Raw genomic sequence first — 19,645 nt, forward strand, 5'->3', positions numbered from 1 at the left:
ACTTCAATGAAGAAACAAATAAGATCACTGTGAGGATGATCTGCTCCTTCAAGAATCAAGAACAACCTGTGACTGGAAGCTAGTATCAGAGTAACTAAAGTAGCAGGAGAAGGTGGAATCATTTTGGTGATGATGTATGATTCTATGAACTAGTAGTGATAAAATGGCAATCAAATGCATGTATGGTTGTAACTTGTATGAATTCTTGGTCTAGTATTTTGCTGCGCTGCTTTTGATACAGCAGGCTTTTGTTTCTCTCATGGTGGCGTTGATGGTGAACTATGGTTAATTAGCTTCATATATCAAGAACAAAGAGTTCAATACTATTGAGAAACTTGGGGCAGATTTTCAAGAGTTAATGACTGAACAAATGCTCCCATTTTATGTTTGATTTTGCAATTATGAGAATGTTTTATTTTTTTAATATTTTTTAATATTTTTATATTTTTCAATCCTCAAACTCACCCCCAACAAAACATTTCCTCACATCATCAGCTACCATATGCAATAAATTCCTTTTAAAATTCAATCAATCTATCTGTTTATATTAGACCCATCTTAAAATAATAAATTTTAAAAAGTTATAATTATTAAAAATTTAAAATTAATAGATATCATTTTGAAAACATTTAATATTTCAATATTAATGCATTTAATAAAATCATAATAAATTAAAACTTTTTTTAAAAAATTATCTGTAATTGGTTATATAATTTGATATATAAATTCAATTAATAAAAATTAATAAATTATAATTTAATTAAATTTTATTTAATTTATGAATTTAATCCATTATAATTTTAAATATATTTGAGGAAAAATTACCAAAAAAGACTCTTGAATTTTTAAAATGTAGTTTTACCCTTAAAAAAAAGCCACTGTACTTTTTATATTTGTCTATTACACCCTACCCTTAAAAAGGCCGTTACGGAGCTAATGAAACACCACGTCAGACGTTCTTACCCTTAATTAACCCATCTCATCCAAAATTTTGTTCTTAGGGTTTTTAATCTTAAAGGTTAGAGTAATTAGGACTTAAATTAGGGGTCAAATATATCCACCTTAACTTTTTCGTTCGTTCATTAATGGATTTTGTTGGGGATAAGATGTAATTAAATAAATATAAAAATACAGAGTTTAACTGATAATTTTTTAAATTTAGGTGGAATTACAAAAATTTTAGAAATTGAGGTTTTTTTTTTTATAATTTTTCTTAGATTTAAATTAAGGGTAAAAAATTAAAATTTATTGTTTTTTAAAATTATATTTATTTTAAGTTTTTTTTTTATTTTTTTAGCTCAAGATTAAAATTGTAAAAAGCCAATTAATTTATGTATACCCAAGATGCAGCTATTACCTAAAAAAAATTTTAAAAAAATAATTTTCATTTTTTATTTTTTATCATATTTAATATGATATAATCAAAATTATAATGAAATAATAATTATATATTTTATTATTTTTTTATAAAAAAATTTCATATAATATAATGATAATTATATAATATAATAAATTATATTTAAAATAATATAATTATCATTACATAAAAAATAAATGTAATTATAATTATTTATTTTAAATTTTTTATTTATTATCACTGCCATCACTATCATTATCGCTATCAACACCACCATTATCACTTAATTACTATTATCATTATTTAGTTATAATTAACTTTATCACCACCTAATTATTACCGTCACCAAAATTACTACCTCAACTTAATATTTTAATTATATTATATAATTAATTATATTACATTATATTTTATCAAATATAATATTTAATTTTTTAACTTTAATTTTAATTTCATAATGTAATAAATTTAATTTAAAATAGTTAATAATAATAATAATAATAATAATAATAATCAATTTTATTATATTTAAAAAACAACAATTAAAATAGTTGATTTTAATATAAAAAATTTTAATTATAAAAAAATAAGCTACTCCAAGCATAATTATCCGTTAATCTCAGAGCGGAACAGACCCTGCTAGCTAGGTCGGTGGAGCTCAAGCCTGGAATTCACCTCCAACAAAAAGCTTCGTCACTGTTTCTCTCCTCTAACATGTCCATAAACCAAATCCCCTGCTATTCCCATCTAAAACCTATATCCAACGTCTCCCCATTTCCAAACTCTGCAATCAAATTTGGTTTGGGATTTTCCACTGCTTCGCCCAGTTTTGGAGTGTGCTTGCGGTTTAGTTCTAGTGGTTCGAATTTCTATGCCACAAACGATCAGTTCTTGAACCCAAATTTCCGTTTCAGCAATCGGAAACGACGTCGTTGCAGTTGGGTAATCAAGGCTGCTGCCTCTGGGACTGATTACTATTCCACTTTGAATGTTAGTAGGAATGCCACATTGCAGGAAATCAAGAGCTCCTACAGGAAGCTTGCTCGTAAGGTTAGTTTGCTTTTAGTTTTTTATTGAATTGTTTGGTTGCTGAGAAAATACATGAAATCGTTCTTGATAACTTGAGGTTCCAGCGTATGAACTATGATTCAGTTGGCCTGATTGGAGAGCTATTGGATTCTGTTTGATTGGATTACTATTTTTTTGTTGTTGTTGTTCCTAGAGGGTAGATAATATGACAGCGACACGCAACTTAAGATTCTTTCTTTTCTTTTCCTTTCTTTTCTTTTCTTTTTTATTATTTCACAAGAGTGAAATTCGTTTAGCTGTATATTGATTTATTAAGGTATTAATATGTTGATTTGTTGTTATGAATGCGGTCATTCATGAAACCACATTACTACCTCACCTAGTTGCAATAAATTAAGGACCTGGGTATTGCATGAAACCCAATAAAATGATAAAAAACACAATTTTAGTAGTGTTCTACTTACCAAACACTTGTTTTTTCAAATTTTTAGTTAAAAAAAAATTTGAAGAAAAACAGTTGCATGTTTGTAAAGGACTTGTGCAAAATCCTAGTTTCTGGTAATCAAATAAGTTGTTCAATAAGGAATTTCCAAGATAAATCCGCCATATATATATATATATATATATGGCAATAGTCCTCAGAGTATACAAGGAATTCATTCCTGTTATTTTGTTGGACAGTTAATCTTTTGCAAGCCAAACTGAAATTTTATCCTTTTCTTGAGGTGCGTCTGATGTGAATCATTTTGCAAGATTGAACTGCATGATGAATGGTTGCAATAAAATGCAATCATCCTGATGTTAAAACCTTTGGTCAAATGCCTGCAATAGAAGTGCATTTGTAGAAACGTTGATTCTAGATATCTCCCTGTTTTGGAACAGTATCATCCAGACCTGAACAAGGGCCCTGGGGCAGAAGAGAAGTTCAAAGAGATAAGTGCTGCATATGAGGTAACTCCTATTTGCCCAAAAAACTGCTTAATCTGTCATCCTCTGTATTAGAATAATTGTTTGGATTCGTTCATAATTAAGTCAATTCAATCCAGTTGGCATTGAGGTTGATTTTGGTTTATTTGTGTAATAAATTGTGATGCTTGATTGGTTTTCTATTCCTTATTTTTCTTTTTCTAAAAAAATTAAAGTTGATTTAGTGATTTTTACTCATGCATCATATTTTTGAACTTATGCTGTATTTACTCTCTCTAGATTATGTGGCTTAATGTTGAATTCAGGGATTGTATAATGAAGTCATATCATATCAAAATTAAATTATTGTATATTTGTATTACTTCTGCTCAACCATTTACGTCCTGCTATTCGTACATCAATTTCTTATGTGAGGCTAGCATGTGGCACAAGACTGTCCTGTTACCACTCTGGTCTGAAAAATTAATGGGGATGGGTGTGGTTTCCTGGATGATGCATAAAGCAATGGCATTGCATCATGTTAACACCATGCAAGAGTTAGCATATGGGTTTGTACCATTATTGTAGTATCATAATCTTTTCGCCCTTTTCTTTTTCTTTCCATTTTCTTTCATGTGTTAATGAGGCAGTCATGTAGGTCCTATCAGATGATGAGAAAAGATCTTTATATGATCGCTTTGGTGAGTCAGGTTTACAGGGAGAATATGATGGTTCAGACTTTGGTTCACAGGGGGTAAGATCATAATCTACCTTTTTGCAACTTCTAAAAATTGCGCTATATTCTTTATCATACTAATATAATTTTTAATCAATATCTTCTATTCTGTATAATGTGGGGAACGGATTAGGGGCTTGTGAATTTGCCCTTTGATTAATTGTTGATACATCGCTAGGTTACTTGTTTATGAACTTTCCAATTTTTATCATTTTCAGATGGATCCTTTTGAAATATATAACGCATTCTTTGGCGAATCAGATGAATTCTTTGGAGGACGGCGTGAAGCAGGTGGCATTAACTTCAATTTGAGAAATATGGGAAACCAGGACCTTGACATTCGGTAATGAGCCTTTTTGGCTTTTCATTTACCATTAATATATTAAATCGTTATCTTTTTTTCTTTTTTTTTTTAACTTATGTGAGTTTTCATAAATATTTTTAATTTCATTTTATTGTAGGTATAACCTTTATTTGAGCTTTGAAGAATCAATTTTTGGAGCACAGCGGGAAATTGAAGTTTCTTGTTTTGAAACCTGTGATAACTGTGGTGGAACAGGTGCTAAATCTAGTAGCTGCATAAAAAATTGTGCTGATTGTGGAGGTCGTGGAGGGGTGATGAAAACCCAAAGAACACCATTCGGAATGATGTCACAGGTAGTTTGACTTGTTAATGGATGCTTGGCAATTGCATTAAATTTGAATCTGAAATTTTCTTCCCTTTGGTGCACTTATTTTGGAGTTTGTTCTGGAAATTTGGATGGTGACAGTGTCTATGCACTCATATAAGTCTATTGATATAGTGTCTGCCAATGTTTGAAGCCACCCTATTGCGGGCTTTGGGGATGGTTAGACTTATGTAGCCTCTCTCTTGCGCTTACAATTTTCCTCTCCTAGGCACTATAGTTTGTCTTTGTAGGCACCAACACCATGCAATTTCCAACCTCTAGGTCTTTCATTTAAGTAAGTTTTCATATCAAAGTAGCCTTGATTAGGAAAACTTGTTCTCTTACATTTTAATTCTCAATTGCTTATATTCTTTTTAGATGTTCTCAAGTTTACTTGTGTAATGCGTATGCCTTCATGGCAAGTTAAAAGTATTCAGACTTTTTTGCTGTCTAATGATCAAATAAATCCTGGACTTCACACGATTTTGTAAATGTATCTAATTTAATAGCTCCTTGAGCTTAGAAGAGGCTCACATCATTCAGGTAAAGAACTTTTATTGTGTGTGAAGTACACCTCAGCACATCTTCAGTTGCACGCACCTTAGATCCATTGGATAAAATTTTAACTACTTATAAACCAAACTAATAAAATTAAAAGCTTGTGATGGAACTGAAAAAGTGTGGAAAGTTTAGGATTTAATTAGATCATTAGGCCAATCTTTTAGTTAACTTTATATGTATTCTGGTTCTCAATTGAATTAATACTGTTTTTAACAAATTTTGTATGAGCCAGAACTTTAAACTATGGATGCAGGTAGGATTTTATTGGTCAGCTGTTACTCAAATTGCCTCTTATTTCTTTCTGAATTGTTTTCCATTCTTTAAGGATGCTGTATAATTGATGCTAACATATATGTAGGCATGGTGGTAAAATGCTGTATGATTTTAATATGTGCTTTGTAGGTATCTACTTGCTCAAAATGCAGTGGCAAGGGCAAGACAATTACTGATCACTGCCGAAAGTGTGGTGGCAATGGTAAAGTAAGTTCAAAGCGAAGTATGAAAGTGGAAATTCCACCTGGCATCAATAATGGAGCTATGATGCAAATTCAAGGGGAGGGTAATTTTGACAAGAAAAGGTCTGTGACTTAGTGATTGAATGAACATTTTCTCTCCATTGAACCTGTTTTACTATTGATAATGTTTTCCTTGCACATGGATAAGTGAAGCTTGGATTTGTGTCTTTATTTTTTTATATCTTTTTTTCTACTTGGTCCTTTGTTATCAGCTTCCACACGAGTATTTAAATTATGAAAAGAATATGGGATTCAGATCCTACATTTTATATATGGGCCTTATCTAACACAAAAATGGGCTATCTGATTGTATTGTTATAGGAATGTTTCTTTTTTACTGTCAATTTCTCATATGACAAAAATCTTGGATATTTCTTAGGAAAGCTCTAACTATGAAAATAATAAAACATAAGATTTGCTGCCTTCTAAAAATGCATTAGAATATTATCAAGGCCCACACTGGCTGGGGGTAAAATACTTCATATGTTACTTTGTGCAATCCTCCTTCCTTGAGGTGCCTTTTGGGGTGGAATTAGAGCTAGTACATTGTATCAACATGATATTAGAGCCATATAGCTGATCTCAACTTGTTTGGGATTAAGGCTTAGTTGTTATTGTTAGTATCAGAGCCAATCCTAGTCTCGATATTGGGTTGCCCGCAAATGTCTAGTTCTGCGAAATTCATGTTTTAGACATCTAGTCTTGGGCATGAGTGAAGTCCCAAATTGGTTGGGTATTGCAGAAGAATGCTTTATCTATGACTTGGACGATACTCCTCCTATGAGATGTCTTTTGGGATATAGCTGGGCCCAATCCATAGTATTCATAGGATTTTGTTGCTCATTTGATTGCAGGTTAAAAAAGAATGTGGATTGTTCGTGGTTATGAGCTTGGTAATTTCCATTCTTCTCGTTAAGAATGCCACATCTAATAAAAACACAAAGGGTAAAAGGTATATACGGATAAAAGGCCAACTAACTAATTGATCAGTTTTAAACTTTTAGCAATGATTGATCCAAGTCTAAGTTAGCCCAAATTTCATACTTCGTGAATTCTAGCCTCCAGCCTAGTTATTCACCTCCATCCTTTAATTCAAAATTCCAATATGGTATTAGAGTATGTTGGGCCCAACAAGAACCAGTTTGGTTTCAGGGGGAAGATTTCAAGTGCCGACTAGATGTGTTGTCCCGGTTGCCACTTGAGGAAAGAGTGTTAACAATCTACATCTAACAAAAACACCAAGTGTAAAGGTTATATAAGGGTAAAAGGCCAACTAACTAATTGGTAAGTATTAACCATTGTTAGCACAGTTATCCACCTCCACTCTTCAATTTAAAATTCTCATACTTCTTAAATAAATTAATTTAATTGGTCTAAATCTACACATCATAGCACCAATAGATGCATCATGGATGAGACTTCAATGGGGTCATGCGTCATCATTGGTCATCTTTTACATGGAGTATATTTGGTGAGGTGGCTGAATTCGCTGTGCTGAAGGATGCAAGCGGACCTGTTGTTACTTCTTGGGGCTCAAATTTGCTGTGGAGTGCACTCTTCGTTTTGTATTATTCTTTATTATTATATTGTTCCCAATGAAAGTAAGAACTACATTATCATTAATAAGGACACCGAACAGGGTTAATTCAGTGTATGTTAGAAGTATGCGTTATAATATAATTCACTAAATCCAATTTATTAGAAAAGGAATTTCCTGTCTACTCCTTGCTTTCTGCAAGGGAAAAAAAATTGTAGCATTTATATTGTGCTTGCATGTTAATTAATAGCAGCACGAACCTGAATTATATAGAAAAGACCTGAAAGCTGGTTTTATTTCTTCTTTTATTGACAGGGGTGTTGCTGGTGATCTTTTTATAACCATCCGTATCAATGAAAAGCACGGAATTAGGAGGGATGGCCTCAATCTTTACTCAAAGATCAATGTTGATTATACGGAGGCAATATTGGGAGCTGCATTGAAGGTAATAACATTTCCTGTTGTAATATATATATATATATATATATATATATATGGCACAGTTCAAATTCCTGGAATTATTAACATTAGATATAATTGATTTCCTGCTTCATGATGACATTTTCGAGTATGAACTTCGTTATATTTTAAAATTATCAATGGGGAAAAAGTTATTATTGGATCAATGTTGCTGGATATCTAAGAGATATTTCAACTGTAAATAATGATAACCGATAGAATCTGCTTTTTCCTGTTTCTTTTTTGAATATGTCGGTGCCCATTGGAAAAAATGCTCGAGGGTTCTAATGCCATGGAGATATGCTTGACTAAATTATATGTCTAGGGAGATCCCTTTTCACTGTGATTTTGAGAAGGGCATTTGGATGCTAACTTTTTACTTAATGGGATTGCAAGGGATGAATGGGGATACCTGTAGAGGAAAAATCAGCTGGATGCTTTCTCTATCCTATTCCAATTTGGAAAGGTTTTTGTTACATATAGAAGGATTAGGTATAGAAATAAGTGAGAGGAGTTGTTAAAAAGAAAGGAGGGAAAAGCTATTAAGTGAAGAGCATTTGTTAGAGGCAGTTACAGGCAAGACAGTCTGTTCGAGAGGAAGAAGGATTGGCGGGAACCGTTATTTTCCAATTAAAATCAGTTGAAGGCTGTATAAATACAGCTACGGTAACCTGATTGCACTGTTATCAAAGGTGCGCCCCAGGCGCAAGGCGTACCAGGCGCAGCCCCAGGTGCCTCGGGATAGCCAAGGCGCACCACCTCACCGAGGCGCACTGAGGCGCACTGAGGCACGAGGCGCGCCCCAATGAGGTAAGGCGCTGGATATAAAGCTAGGCTGCTAGGGTTTTTTTTTTAAGTTTGTCCAGCAGCCAGCAGTCAGTAGCCAGCAGCCAGCAAAAAGGAAAAAAAAAAAAAAGAAGGAAAAGAAGAAGAAGAAGAAGAAGAAGAAGAAGAAGAAGAGGAGTGAATTTCCTTTGCAGTGCTAAGGTTTTGCATGTATTTCCTTTGTAGATTTATTCTCCTTGTTTCAATAAAAAAAACCATTTAACTTCATGAAAGTGTTTATCATTTAATATTCCATTATAATTCTTCATTTTAACAATGGAAGAGGGAGTTATCAAAGATGGCCAAGATGTCCCATGAATCATATGTTTCAGATACAGAGGCTCTATTATACAAAGGGATTGGGGAAGTAAGAAGGATATGTAGGATTAAAGTAAGACGGGTAAGGTGGAGAACTACAGCTGGAGTTCTATGTAATTGCAAAATACCAAGTTGAAGAGGTAGTTTTATAGGACCAGGATTCAACTAACTATGAGACATGGTGGCAAAGTATTGAACCAGGAAAGATCAGGTCACAAGATTAGTTAGTCTGTCAAAAAATGAGAATATTAAGATGTGTGGAAATACAAAGAGGGATAGGATAAGAAATGCATTTGTAGAAAGGTGGAAGTGACACCTATTGAGAAAAATTTGAGAGGGCAGATTGAGATGTTTCAGACGTCTTTTTAGACCAACAAATGCTCTAGTATGGATTTTTGAGCTTTAAGTGATAACAGATAGAAAATGAAGGGCAGACCTAGGAAGACATAGGGAGTAGGATGTAGTCTTAATGTGAGTGCAACAGAAGAAACAGTTTCATATATAGCTGAGCCCAATATTTTAAGACAAAGCCTAGTTTAGTTGTATTCTTAATTTTGCCTTCAGCTGATTAGTGGTTACATGCTATTTTTCAGATATTCTTCTATTCTTTCACTTGATTAGTGGATGAGCTAAATAGGCATGAGTTTTTGTAAAACTTGTCGGTGAATTAACACCAATGCCATTTGGACACCTGACGTTGCTGGACATAACATTTAAATAACCTCAGGTTGAAACTGTTGATGGAATGAAGGATCTTCAAATTCCCTCTGGGATTCAGCCTGGAGACACAGTAAAATTATCGAAGATGGGAGTTCCAGACATCAATAAACCTTTTGTTCGAGGTGATCATCACTTTATTGTGAATGTTCTGATCCCAAAAGAAATCAGGTCTGAATCTTCTAGCTTTTTTTTTGCTTAAGAGTAATGGAAAATATCATCATAAATGGCTTCAGAGTTTGTTAAAATTTTTCATTTGACACAGATTTCTTTTTTAATCCATCTGATTTTCTAGCTTCAGACAGATAAAAATTGTATATGAATGTTTCTTTTTACTTTTAAGATTATTTATTTCTGCTTGATAGTCCTGCCAATTTGTTTAATCTGAGCAGAGACCAAAAGCAAATGATAAAACAACAGGCCAACAGGGCCAGAATATAGAAAAATAGAATAAGGCCATTCTTGTTCTTGTTTCTTGTTATCAAATGTTGCTGCCATTTTTTCTAACATGGGCATCGCCTATATGTTAATGAAGATCAATTATATGTTGTTTTTTTCATTCTAATGAACGTTTAATATTTCTGACTTATGAGCGATTTGATTGTTCAATTTTTTGTGGTCTTTTCGATATATAACCAAATCTCTTATATTCTATTTCTTCTTTAAGATTGTTTATAACCTTTACCTTCTCATTAAAACATTTGTTTCTTTTTCAGTGTGGTTTCTCACTATTTGAAGAATATGATAACCACTATTTTATTGTTGAATCTCCTGCCTTTCTATTTCAACAAGATTTCTTATAATTTGTTTCTATTTCAGTATTACTTCTCACTATCTGAAGAATATAATAACCACTATGTTACTGTTGAGTTTTATAGTAGAGTCCATTGTCTAGTCTCCTGTCTTTCTATCTCAATAAAATTTCTTTTTCTTAAAAAAAAAAGTTTCGTTTATCAACAATAGATAATATAGTTATTACTAGTCTGAATGAGTCATTGATATTGAGTAGTTGACAGGTTCATTATTATTATTCACCCTCTGATACTTATGTTTTGGATAATGAATTAATGACTAACCTTCTCATGCTAGATAAGAATTTTACTGTTGTTCTCCCCTTAGATGTTGCAAATGGCTTATTAAGTTTTGGGCTACACATTCTACTTTGGAAATCAGATGTCATTTTCTGTCCAAGGTTGATTTGTTTAGTTTCTGTAACTGCCCTTTTGAGTTAGAAGTTTGCCCTTCTAAAATTTAAAGATAATATTCATACTTTGTGGATTAATTCTTTCTTTGTGAAATATTTACTATCTTGAAGATGAAATATAGGAGCTGTTCATTCTCAATATCTATGTTCTATGCTGTTGAAATTCTTGGTTAACCATCTTCTAAAGTTGGACTAACTCAAATAGATGAGTGTTAGGGTTATTGAACCCTAACAAATATTTCTTCCTAAAATAGAATAGAACAGAAGAAGAAAGGGGAGAAATTATGGAAGAAAGAGAGTAGAAACAGATAGAAAAATATAGGAAGAATGGAAGAAGGAGTTTATTATTGTGTAATGATTCTTCTCTTATTACACTAGGCTGTTATGACTGATTTTCTATGCAGCAATAACTGCTACAGGTAACTGTTCCCCGGCAAAACTCATCCCTAACAACTCATGCCAACTGCATCCCTAACAGCTCATGCCAGCTCACTTAACTACACTAGACTTATTCTTTTTAAACGTCGTTCTTTTGTATGTAACAATACCCCCTTCTTTAGCACATTCTTGTCCCAAGGAATGTGCAAAATCAGGAAATTGGTTGAGGAGGAAAGCTTTGTCATCCCAAGTGGCATCTTCAACAGCCAAGTGCTTCCATTTAATAAGAACTTGATCCACTTATTGACCATTTCTGGAAATTAGTCTAGATTTTAACGCCTGTTCTGGAACAACTTCCACCACATCCTCTTGAAAAATTGGAAGCTCTATCATAGGCACCACATTTACCCCTACCTTCTTTTTAAGCAAGGACACATGAAACACAGGATGCACAGATGATGAGGGTGGCAAATCCAGCTTATAAGCAGCAGCTCCAACCCTTACAAGCACTTTATAAGGCCCATAAAACCTTGCTGACAGTTTCAGTGATTTTCAGATAGCCACTGAAGATTGCCTATAGGGTTGCAATTTCAAGTAAACCATATCTCCAACTTGAAATTCTCTTTCAGTCCTCTTCTTATCCACCTGTTGCTTCATTCTATTCTTTGTAATCTCCAAATTAGCCTTCAATTAAGCTGTCATCTGCTGCCGTTCCTGGAAAAATTCTTGCAACTGTCTAACTGAAACTTGCTCAAGTGGCACAGCAGGTAGAATAGGTGGATAATACCCATAGAGAACCTCAAGTGGAGTCATTTTTATGGCTGAATGACAGCTGATATTGTACCACCACTCAGTAAGGGAGAGCCATCGACTCCAGGAATTGGGCTTGAGATGTGTCATGCACCTCAAATAAGCTTCCAAACACTGATTTAACCTCTCTGTCTACCCATCAGTTTAGGGGTGGTATGTTGTACTAAAGGAGAGGTTGGTTCCCAGGCATTTGAAGAATTCTTTCCAAAATAAGCTTGTAAAAAGCTTATCTTTGTCAGACACAATAGAAACAGGTGCCCCATGGAGCTTATAAATGTTGTCCAAAAAGAGTTTGGCAATTAAGGAAGTTGAAAATGGATGTGCAAGAGGAAGGAAATGGCCATACTTGGTAAATCTACAAACCACTACCAAGATAGTGTCTTTACCATTTGACTTGGGCGATTGTTCAATAAAATCCATGGAGAGATGTTGTCAAGCTTGGGATGGCATTGATAAAGGTTGGAGCAACCCTGGCATAGAACAAGTTTCTGTTTTACATCTAGCACACTGATCACATTGTCTCACCCACTGCAGAATATCAGATTGCATGTTAGGCCAATAAAAATGTTTCTTCAACTTCTGGCAGGTGTTATTAATCCCTGAATGGCCTCCTAAAGGAGAGTCATGATAAATGGAGATCAATTTCTGCGTTAGTGCTGTAGAATTTCTGACATATATCCTGTTCTTGTAATATAAAAAACCCTGCTTGTTGTGAAAAGAGGGTATTATTGTCCCATCTACTGCTAATTGAGTAATTAACTCTTTGGCTCGATCATCTTGCTCATAACTAGCCACTATAAAAGTGATCCAAATAGGAAATGGACTACAAGTCACAGCATATAATTGCTCATCTTGTGAAAAAGATCTTCTAGACGATGCATCTGCAACCTTATTCTCAACTCCCTTCCTATACAAAACTTTATAGTCAAGGCCAAGTTACTTCGAAATCCCTCTTTGCTGAAGGTTAGTGTGCAACCTTTGTTCCAATAAAAATTTGATGCTCTCATGATCAATTTTGATGGAAAAGGTACCTTGCTCTAGATAATGTATCTATTTAGAGACAGCAAAGGTAATAGCCAGCAATTCTTTCTCATAAACTGAAAGTGCTTGAGTTCTTGGCCCAAAAGGTTTAGAAATATAAGCTATAGGATGACCCCCTTGCTGTAAGACAGCTCCCATGCCCTTGTCACTTACATCTGTTTCAACCTCAAAGGGTTGGGAGAAATCTGGCAAACCCAAAACAGGGGCAGAAGCCCTCTTAAGTTGCTCAAAGGCCTGCTGACTTGCATTAGTCCAAACAAACCCATCTTCTTCAGCAAATTAGTAAGAGGTTTGCTAATATCTTGTAAGACCAAGAATGCTCCTTAATTCCTTCGCATTTTTAGGAGTAGGCCATGAAACCATGGATTGAATTTTTGCTGGATCAGTGAAAACTCCCTCAGCAGAAATTATGTGGCCCAAATAATCAATAGAAGCCTGCCCAAAAGAGCATTTAGAAAGCTTAGCATACAGGTGCTGCTGTTGAAGCACTTTAAGGACTTCTTCCAAATGAGCAAGATGTTTCTCCATAATGTTGCTGTGGATCAAAATGTCATCAAAAAATACAAGCACAAATCTTCTTAAATAAGGCTGGAAGATATGATTCATTAGCGCTTGGAAAGTGGCTGGGGGCATTGGTTAAGCCAAAAGGCATGACCTTAAACTCAAAATGGCCATGGTGAGTTCTAAATGCAGTCTTATGAATGTCAACAGGTTCCATTCTGATTTGATGGTACCCTACTCTAAGGTCAATCTTCGAAAAATACTTTGCACCATGTAACTCATCCAGCAAATCGTCAATGATGGGAATGGGAAACTTGTTCTTGACAGTCAAGTCATTGAGCTTCCTATAATCTATAAAAAATCTCCATGAGCCATTTTTCTTTTTCACTAACAACACAGGTGATGCAAAGGGACTCTTACTAGGCTGAATTATAGAGGAATCAAGCATCTCAGTCACCAGCCTTTCTATCTTAGCCTTCTGATAGTGTGGATACCGATATGGTCTCTCATTTATTGGTTGAGAACTAGGTATTAAAGGAATTGCATGATTGTGAGTCCGAAATGGTGGTAAGGTTCTTCAAATAAACTGCTATACTTTTGCAACAGTAATACACCCGAAGTTGTAGTCATACAATAATTCTTAACTGAATCAAAAGCTTGAAACTGAATGCAGAATACTGGTGTAGTAAAATCTGCACCTTGCTTGCGCATTAATTGAGAATAGGAGCTGTAAGACAATAATGGAATTTCTTCAACAAATGTCTCTTCCCCATAAAGGGTAATTAACTGTCCATCCTTCTTAAAAGAAATCTTTGCAGCTTCAAAATCAAAGAGAATGGGGTTGAAGCTTTTCATCCAATCCACTCCTAAGACAATGTCAAAGCCTCCAAGGTCCAATATCCTTATGTCAAAAGGAAAATTTGTTATTTTGAATTTTCCATGTGAATCCGTGACAAATTAAGGAACTAGAAATCCTTCTACCATCAGCTACCACAATAGAAGTAGTAGGTGCCTCCACTAAAGGCAATTTTAACTCTTCAGCAACTTCCTTATCAAGGAAACTATTGGTACTACCACTGTCAACAAGAATGACCAATCGCTTATTCTTGAAAGTTCCCAACACCTTAATAGTATAAGCTTCTTGACTTCCCTTCATTGCATGTACTGAAAGTGTCATTTCTTCCATTTGGTTCCCCAAATTCTACTCATTTCCCATATCAAAACATCCCTCCTCAATTGTTTCCTCTTCCTGCCCCTCTACTTGAATTACCATGGTTGCCTTTGGTTTACAAGTGTGACCAGGTAAATACTTCTCACCACATCTATAGCAAGGTTTGAAGGTTCTTTTTTCAGGTTGTTGTTGGTTTGGAGGGTTGGATTTAATTGAATTTTGGTTGACTGAAGAGTTATTAGTGGAAGGTTGAGAGATGATAAGTATTGTGGAATTAGTGGTATTATTGATTTGAGGTTTCCAGGGTTGTGGAGTTTCAATATTTGGTGGTTTTGGTGGATAAATGAAGCTTTGACTGGCTATGGTGGGTTTGTAGGAATTATTGTAATTCTGGTGGGTTGAAATGGATTTATAGGTCACAGGATTAAAGGTATTGGATTTAGTAAAGGGTCTAGATTTTCTAGTATTTTCTACTAACTGTTCTTGCAGTCTAGCACTTTCAACATTCTAATCATAGGTCTCATATCATCCCTTAACCCCCCAATGAATCCAGACAGAAAATAAGCTTCTCCAAGCCCCGGCATAAAATTCTCCATTCTAATTTTCAAATCCTCAAATCTATCTTGGCATTCTTCCACACTACCCTCCCGCCTGATCTTCATAAATTCCTCCACAACATCTTCCAAACCCTGCTTCCCAAATCTAGCATACAATCCCTGCTCAAACTCTTCCCACACATTAGTCCTTTCTCCCTTAACCCAATTATGGAACCACGCATTTGCCCTTTCTACCAAAAAGAGACTAGCAATACTCACCATTTGTTCTTTAGGAACCTTATAAACTTCAAAATATTTCACACACTTTCTAATTCATGCCCTAGGATCCTTGCCATCAAAAGTAACTAGTTCAATTTTAGGGAGAATGCTAGAGTTACCTTCATAATCCAAAGCAATTGCAGATTGAGAGCTGCTGCCCTGATCCCTCTGTTAATTCCTTGGCATGGGTAAAATCCCCCTATCCTTATTTCTTGCCACCAACCCATCTCCAATATTGGTTCCTCTGCCCTTATTATTCATCAATTCAACAACAAGGGTTTCAGTTCATCAAGGATTGCATTCTTGATGTTCACAGAACTTGCTTCCATCTCTTCTTTGATATTCATCCTCATATCTGCCTTTATTTCCTTCGCCTCAGCTGTCATCTCCTCAAAATCTCTTTGAGAGGTCTCTCTCAAAATTCTGAATTGCTCCTCCAACTCTGCCATCCTCACAGCTTCAGCACTCACCACCTGAGATCGAGACATGTTGCGAGTCCCAACAATAACTTCCAAGTGATGCCACTGATCAACAGAGCTCTGATACCAACTGTTAGGGTTATTGAACCCTAACAAATATTTCTTCCTAAAATAGAATAGAACAGAAGAAGAAAGGGGAGAAATTATAGAAGAAAGAGAGTAGAAACAGATAGAAAAAGATAGGAAGAAAGGAAGAAGGAGTTTATTATTGTGTAATGATTCTTCTCTGATTACGCTAGGCTGTTATGACTGTTTTTTATACAGCAATAACTGCTTCAGGCAACTGTTCCCGCCAAAACTCATCCCTAACAACTCATGCCAGCTGCATCCCTAACAACTCATGCCAGCTCACTTAACTACACTAGACTTATTCTTTCTAAACCTAATTCTTTTGTATGTAACAATGAGTCTGCAATTTGTGCTCACTTTTGTGAATCTCATTTCAATTTAATGTAATCCTGCCTTATTATATTGTTTAAATGAGCAGAAAATTCAGATAATGGTTATAGTCAATCTCCTTAAATTCAAAATTGGGCATGTGATTGGACATACTGAAATGAACTGATGGTAATGTGTATTACCTGTCAGAAGTTCTTTGTGACGAGACAGATTTATCTGTCAAGGTTAATTTCAGAATCAGGATATAGTGAAAAGTTTGAACGCATTGGAGATTTCGTTTAACATTTTGTGTTCAAATATATATCGTGTCTACGTGAGATGTAAAGAGACTGTTTCATGTTTATTAGCTGATTTGTTTATTATCATGTGAAATCGCTCCATTTATTTGAGTTTAATGCAATGGTAATGGCAGTGACAAGGAACGAGCACTCATTGAGGAATTGGCTTCACTTAGGTCTTTTAGCAAACGCAATGTAGCTTCTTCCAACAGCTATGGTACTATTATTTATTTCAAATATATTGCAGATGAACTGTGAAGCATGGATACTAAATATTCCTTGTATTAGAGTTTCGTATGATGGCTTTTGACCCACTCCATAGATGATGGACTATAAAATGGAACTTCTACAAATCATCTGTCATATTGTATCCAAGAGATGTTAATAATTAAAAATGGTGAAAATAAAAGGAAGCAAAACTTTGGAGTATAAAGTTGATTAGAATGTAGTCCATATTATTTAAAACATTACAATTCAAACATAAACAATTCGTAAATTTCAATTCAAACGTTGCCTAAATTTTCATTTTGCAATTTCTCTAACCGAACCTGTTTTTGTTTGACAATTTTGGGTTATATTTCTAATTTAACATATGGTTTAAGTTTATGCAACAAAAATTTGGGACAATTTTCGTAGTACTTTAACTGTGATTCATATATCAATTGTTTTTTATTGTACAAATTGGAAAAATAAGCTTGTATTTGATGGAGTTTTACCTAAAACATCTTTGCAAGAGTTTGTGGATGATTTTATTGAGAATTTGATGAAAAGTTTCCTTTTTCATAATATCTCATCCTAATAATAATTCATCATAGCTAAAAGCATGGTTAGGCTCATAAGATTGGCTTTTACTACTTTGACTAGTTGGACATGTGTTGTTAACATAATTCATAGTCTTTATACATCCAATTTTATGATTTTATGTTCTTGAACCAAGTATTAAAATAATATTGAATATGTACTTGAACCAAGTAGTTTATCATACCTGCATCCATATTCATGCTTCTTTGTGAGTCATTGTGTCGCAGGTTTTATAGGTTTTTGATTCTGTATTTCCTTATATTGTGTGACTGCACCGTTTCAGGGACATTCAAAAGCAAAGTTGGCGAGAACGTTAGTGATGAAAAAGGCAATGCTTCAAGTCATGGAATCAAATCTGTCACATCTTTTTGGAAATCGATTACAGACTTCTTGGGGTATATTTCACCAACTTTCCATCATTTTTCATATCTCTATCTTTAAAAAATTGGCTGGTTGAGTTAACAATTAATCATAAAGGGGAAGCAATAGCAAATATGATGATACAAGAAGATATTATAGAAGCATATATGAATCTTTACAATGCAAAGTTAAGGCGACGGCTTTTGACTGGCTCCTTAGATTTATTTCTCTCATTCTTTTGTTGATTTCAAGTTGCTGTTTTTATTCAATCAACTCTCTCTATTATCGTGCAAGGTATAAGACTAATGTAAGTGGTTTGCTTCCCATCAAAAAACACAGGGAACTTAAGAAAAGTAGAGGGCAAAGGATGGAGCATGCGAATCATAGTGTCCCATACATAAATGTATAGAATTTTGAAATTGGTTCACCGCGTCTAGATTGTGTTTTTCATTTGAGTCATTTGACGGGCATAGAGGCCATGCAAGCCTGATATGCAGTGGACAAGTCTGGCCTAATGCAACTTATGTAGAAAATTATTGAAATGCTTAATGGGAATGCTGTAAAGTGGGGCATCAAGGAATATTCTTTCTTTCCCTCTTCTATACTATGAATTCCTGAATCCTGATAATAAGATGCATTTTGTTCTTCTAGGGTTTACTTTTTCCACCTAATTATCTTCAATGAGTAGTGTGGGTATGGCGAATTGGGTTTATGCATTCTTGCTGAACAATAAACCTCTGATAATTCTTCATCAAACTGCAGGAAACAAATGTTCTAACATATATGGTATACATGCATTTTCCTCGTCCTTGTTTTACAAATCATTTTCCATGACCCTTTCTAACTCACAGGCGGAGGCAATCTCGAGAAGGGTTTACATCACTTACTCTGGAAACATCAGGATTGTTGTGGAATTCTAGGAAGCCAAGTTTCTCCATCACATGTTCACTAATAGCAGTGTTCATTGTAACCTGTATTTTGACCACCATACGAAGGATTGATGAGTACACATTATCACAACGAAGAAACTCTTCCCCTCGGTGTCTGCAGAACATAAAAGAACAGCCTTGAAAGATAATTTCAGCCTAGGATAATGATTAAACAGATACACTTTGGTGAATTCTTTGCCCAGTCCTGGATAAGAGGTGCAATATTGGATGCGTTTGTTTGTTATGCCTGCAGAGTTTAAGGTCAAGCACGAATCTGATCCAGCATCATTAAGACCTGACTTGAAAGTGATTACTGCAAGTCACTGCTGCATTGTCCAGTTTCAAGAGCAGTTTACAGGAGAGAGAGAGAGAGAGGGAGAGCCGTCCAGATGTACTATTAACAGGTTATGAGTACTATGGTATGAATTGAATGTTCTTCAAATTTGAACTTAAGTCGGCAGTTTTTTCCCCCTACCTCGAAAGGAAGTGTATTGCTAACATGATCTCATTTACAATCAAATATTAAATTATATCAGCCTGAAATCTCATTGACCTGAAACAGCTACAAGTTGGCAATTGCATGATTTGGACTTCTGTGCTGAAACTGATGGTGTTCATATGGAGAATTTTTTTTTTCTTTTTTAATTTACAGTCATGGGTATATTCTTGAGTTAGTTTTCGCACTTCGAAATTTAGGTGTTCTCTTTGGATGATTTAAAGAACTTTGATTGATAAGGAATGAGCTTCTATTCTTGCCAATTGGATTAATCATGTTTAGTTGAAAAATTTTTATGTACATCCAAGATATACAACTTGATTTCGATACACAATTAATTTAAAAAAAATTAATG

At 34.5% G+C, this 19,645-nt stretch overlaps 1 protein-coding gene across 1 annotated transcript; it reads left to right on the top strand.

The window, feature by feature from the left end:
• The first annotated feature begins 1,954 nt into the window (after window positions 1-1,954).
• LOC110645985 (uncharacterized) lies at window positions 1,955-19,553 on the top strand. Its single transcript, XM_058131787.1, has 11 exons — window positions 1,955-2,407; window positions 3,269-3,337; window positions 3,951-4,046; window positions 4,247-4,371; window positions 4,490-4,685; window positions 5,660-5,835; window positions 7,625-7,754; window positions 9,639-9,799; window positions 16,839-16,921; window positions 17,789-17,900; window positions 18,717-19,553. Exons 1-11 carry the CDS (start codon window positions 2,072-2,074, stop codon window positions 18,934-18,936), a joined length of 1,704 nt encoding a protein of 567 aa, XP_057987770.1. The 5' UTR covers window positions 1,955-2,071; the 3' UTR covers window positions 18,937-19,553.
• Window positions 19,554-19,645: the final 92 nt, after the last annotated feature.

Source organism: Hevea brasiliensis, chromosome 13 (genome assembly GCF_030052815.1).
Source record: "Hevea brasiliensis isolate MT/VB/25A 57/8 chromosome 13, ASM3005281v1, whole genome shotgun sequence".
Lineage (NCBI taxonomy): Eukaryota > Viridiplantae > Streptophyta > Magnoliopsida > Malpighiales > Euphorbiaceae > Hevea > Hevea brasiliensis.

Bases quoted from the DNA above. Each gene is read 5' to 3' on its own strand.
- LOC110645985 (XM_058131787.1), top strand. From the start codon at position 2,072: ATGTCCATAAACCAAATCCCCTGCTATTCCCATCTAAAACCTATATCC. The intron at 4,372-4,489 runs GTAATGAGCCTT...ATTTTATTGTAG, and splicing joins AACCAGGACCTTGACATTCG to GTATAACCTTTATTTGAGCT. The intron at 5,836-7,624 runs GTCTGTGACTTA...TTTTATTGACAG, and splicing joins GGTAATTTTGACAAGAAAAG to GGGTGTTGCTGGTGATCTTT.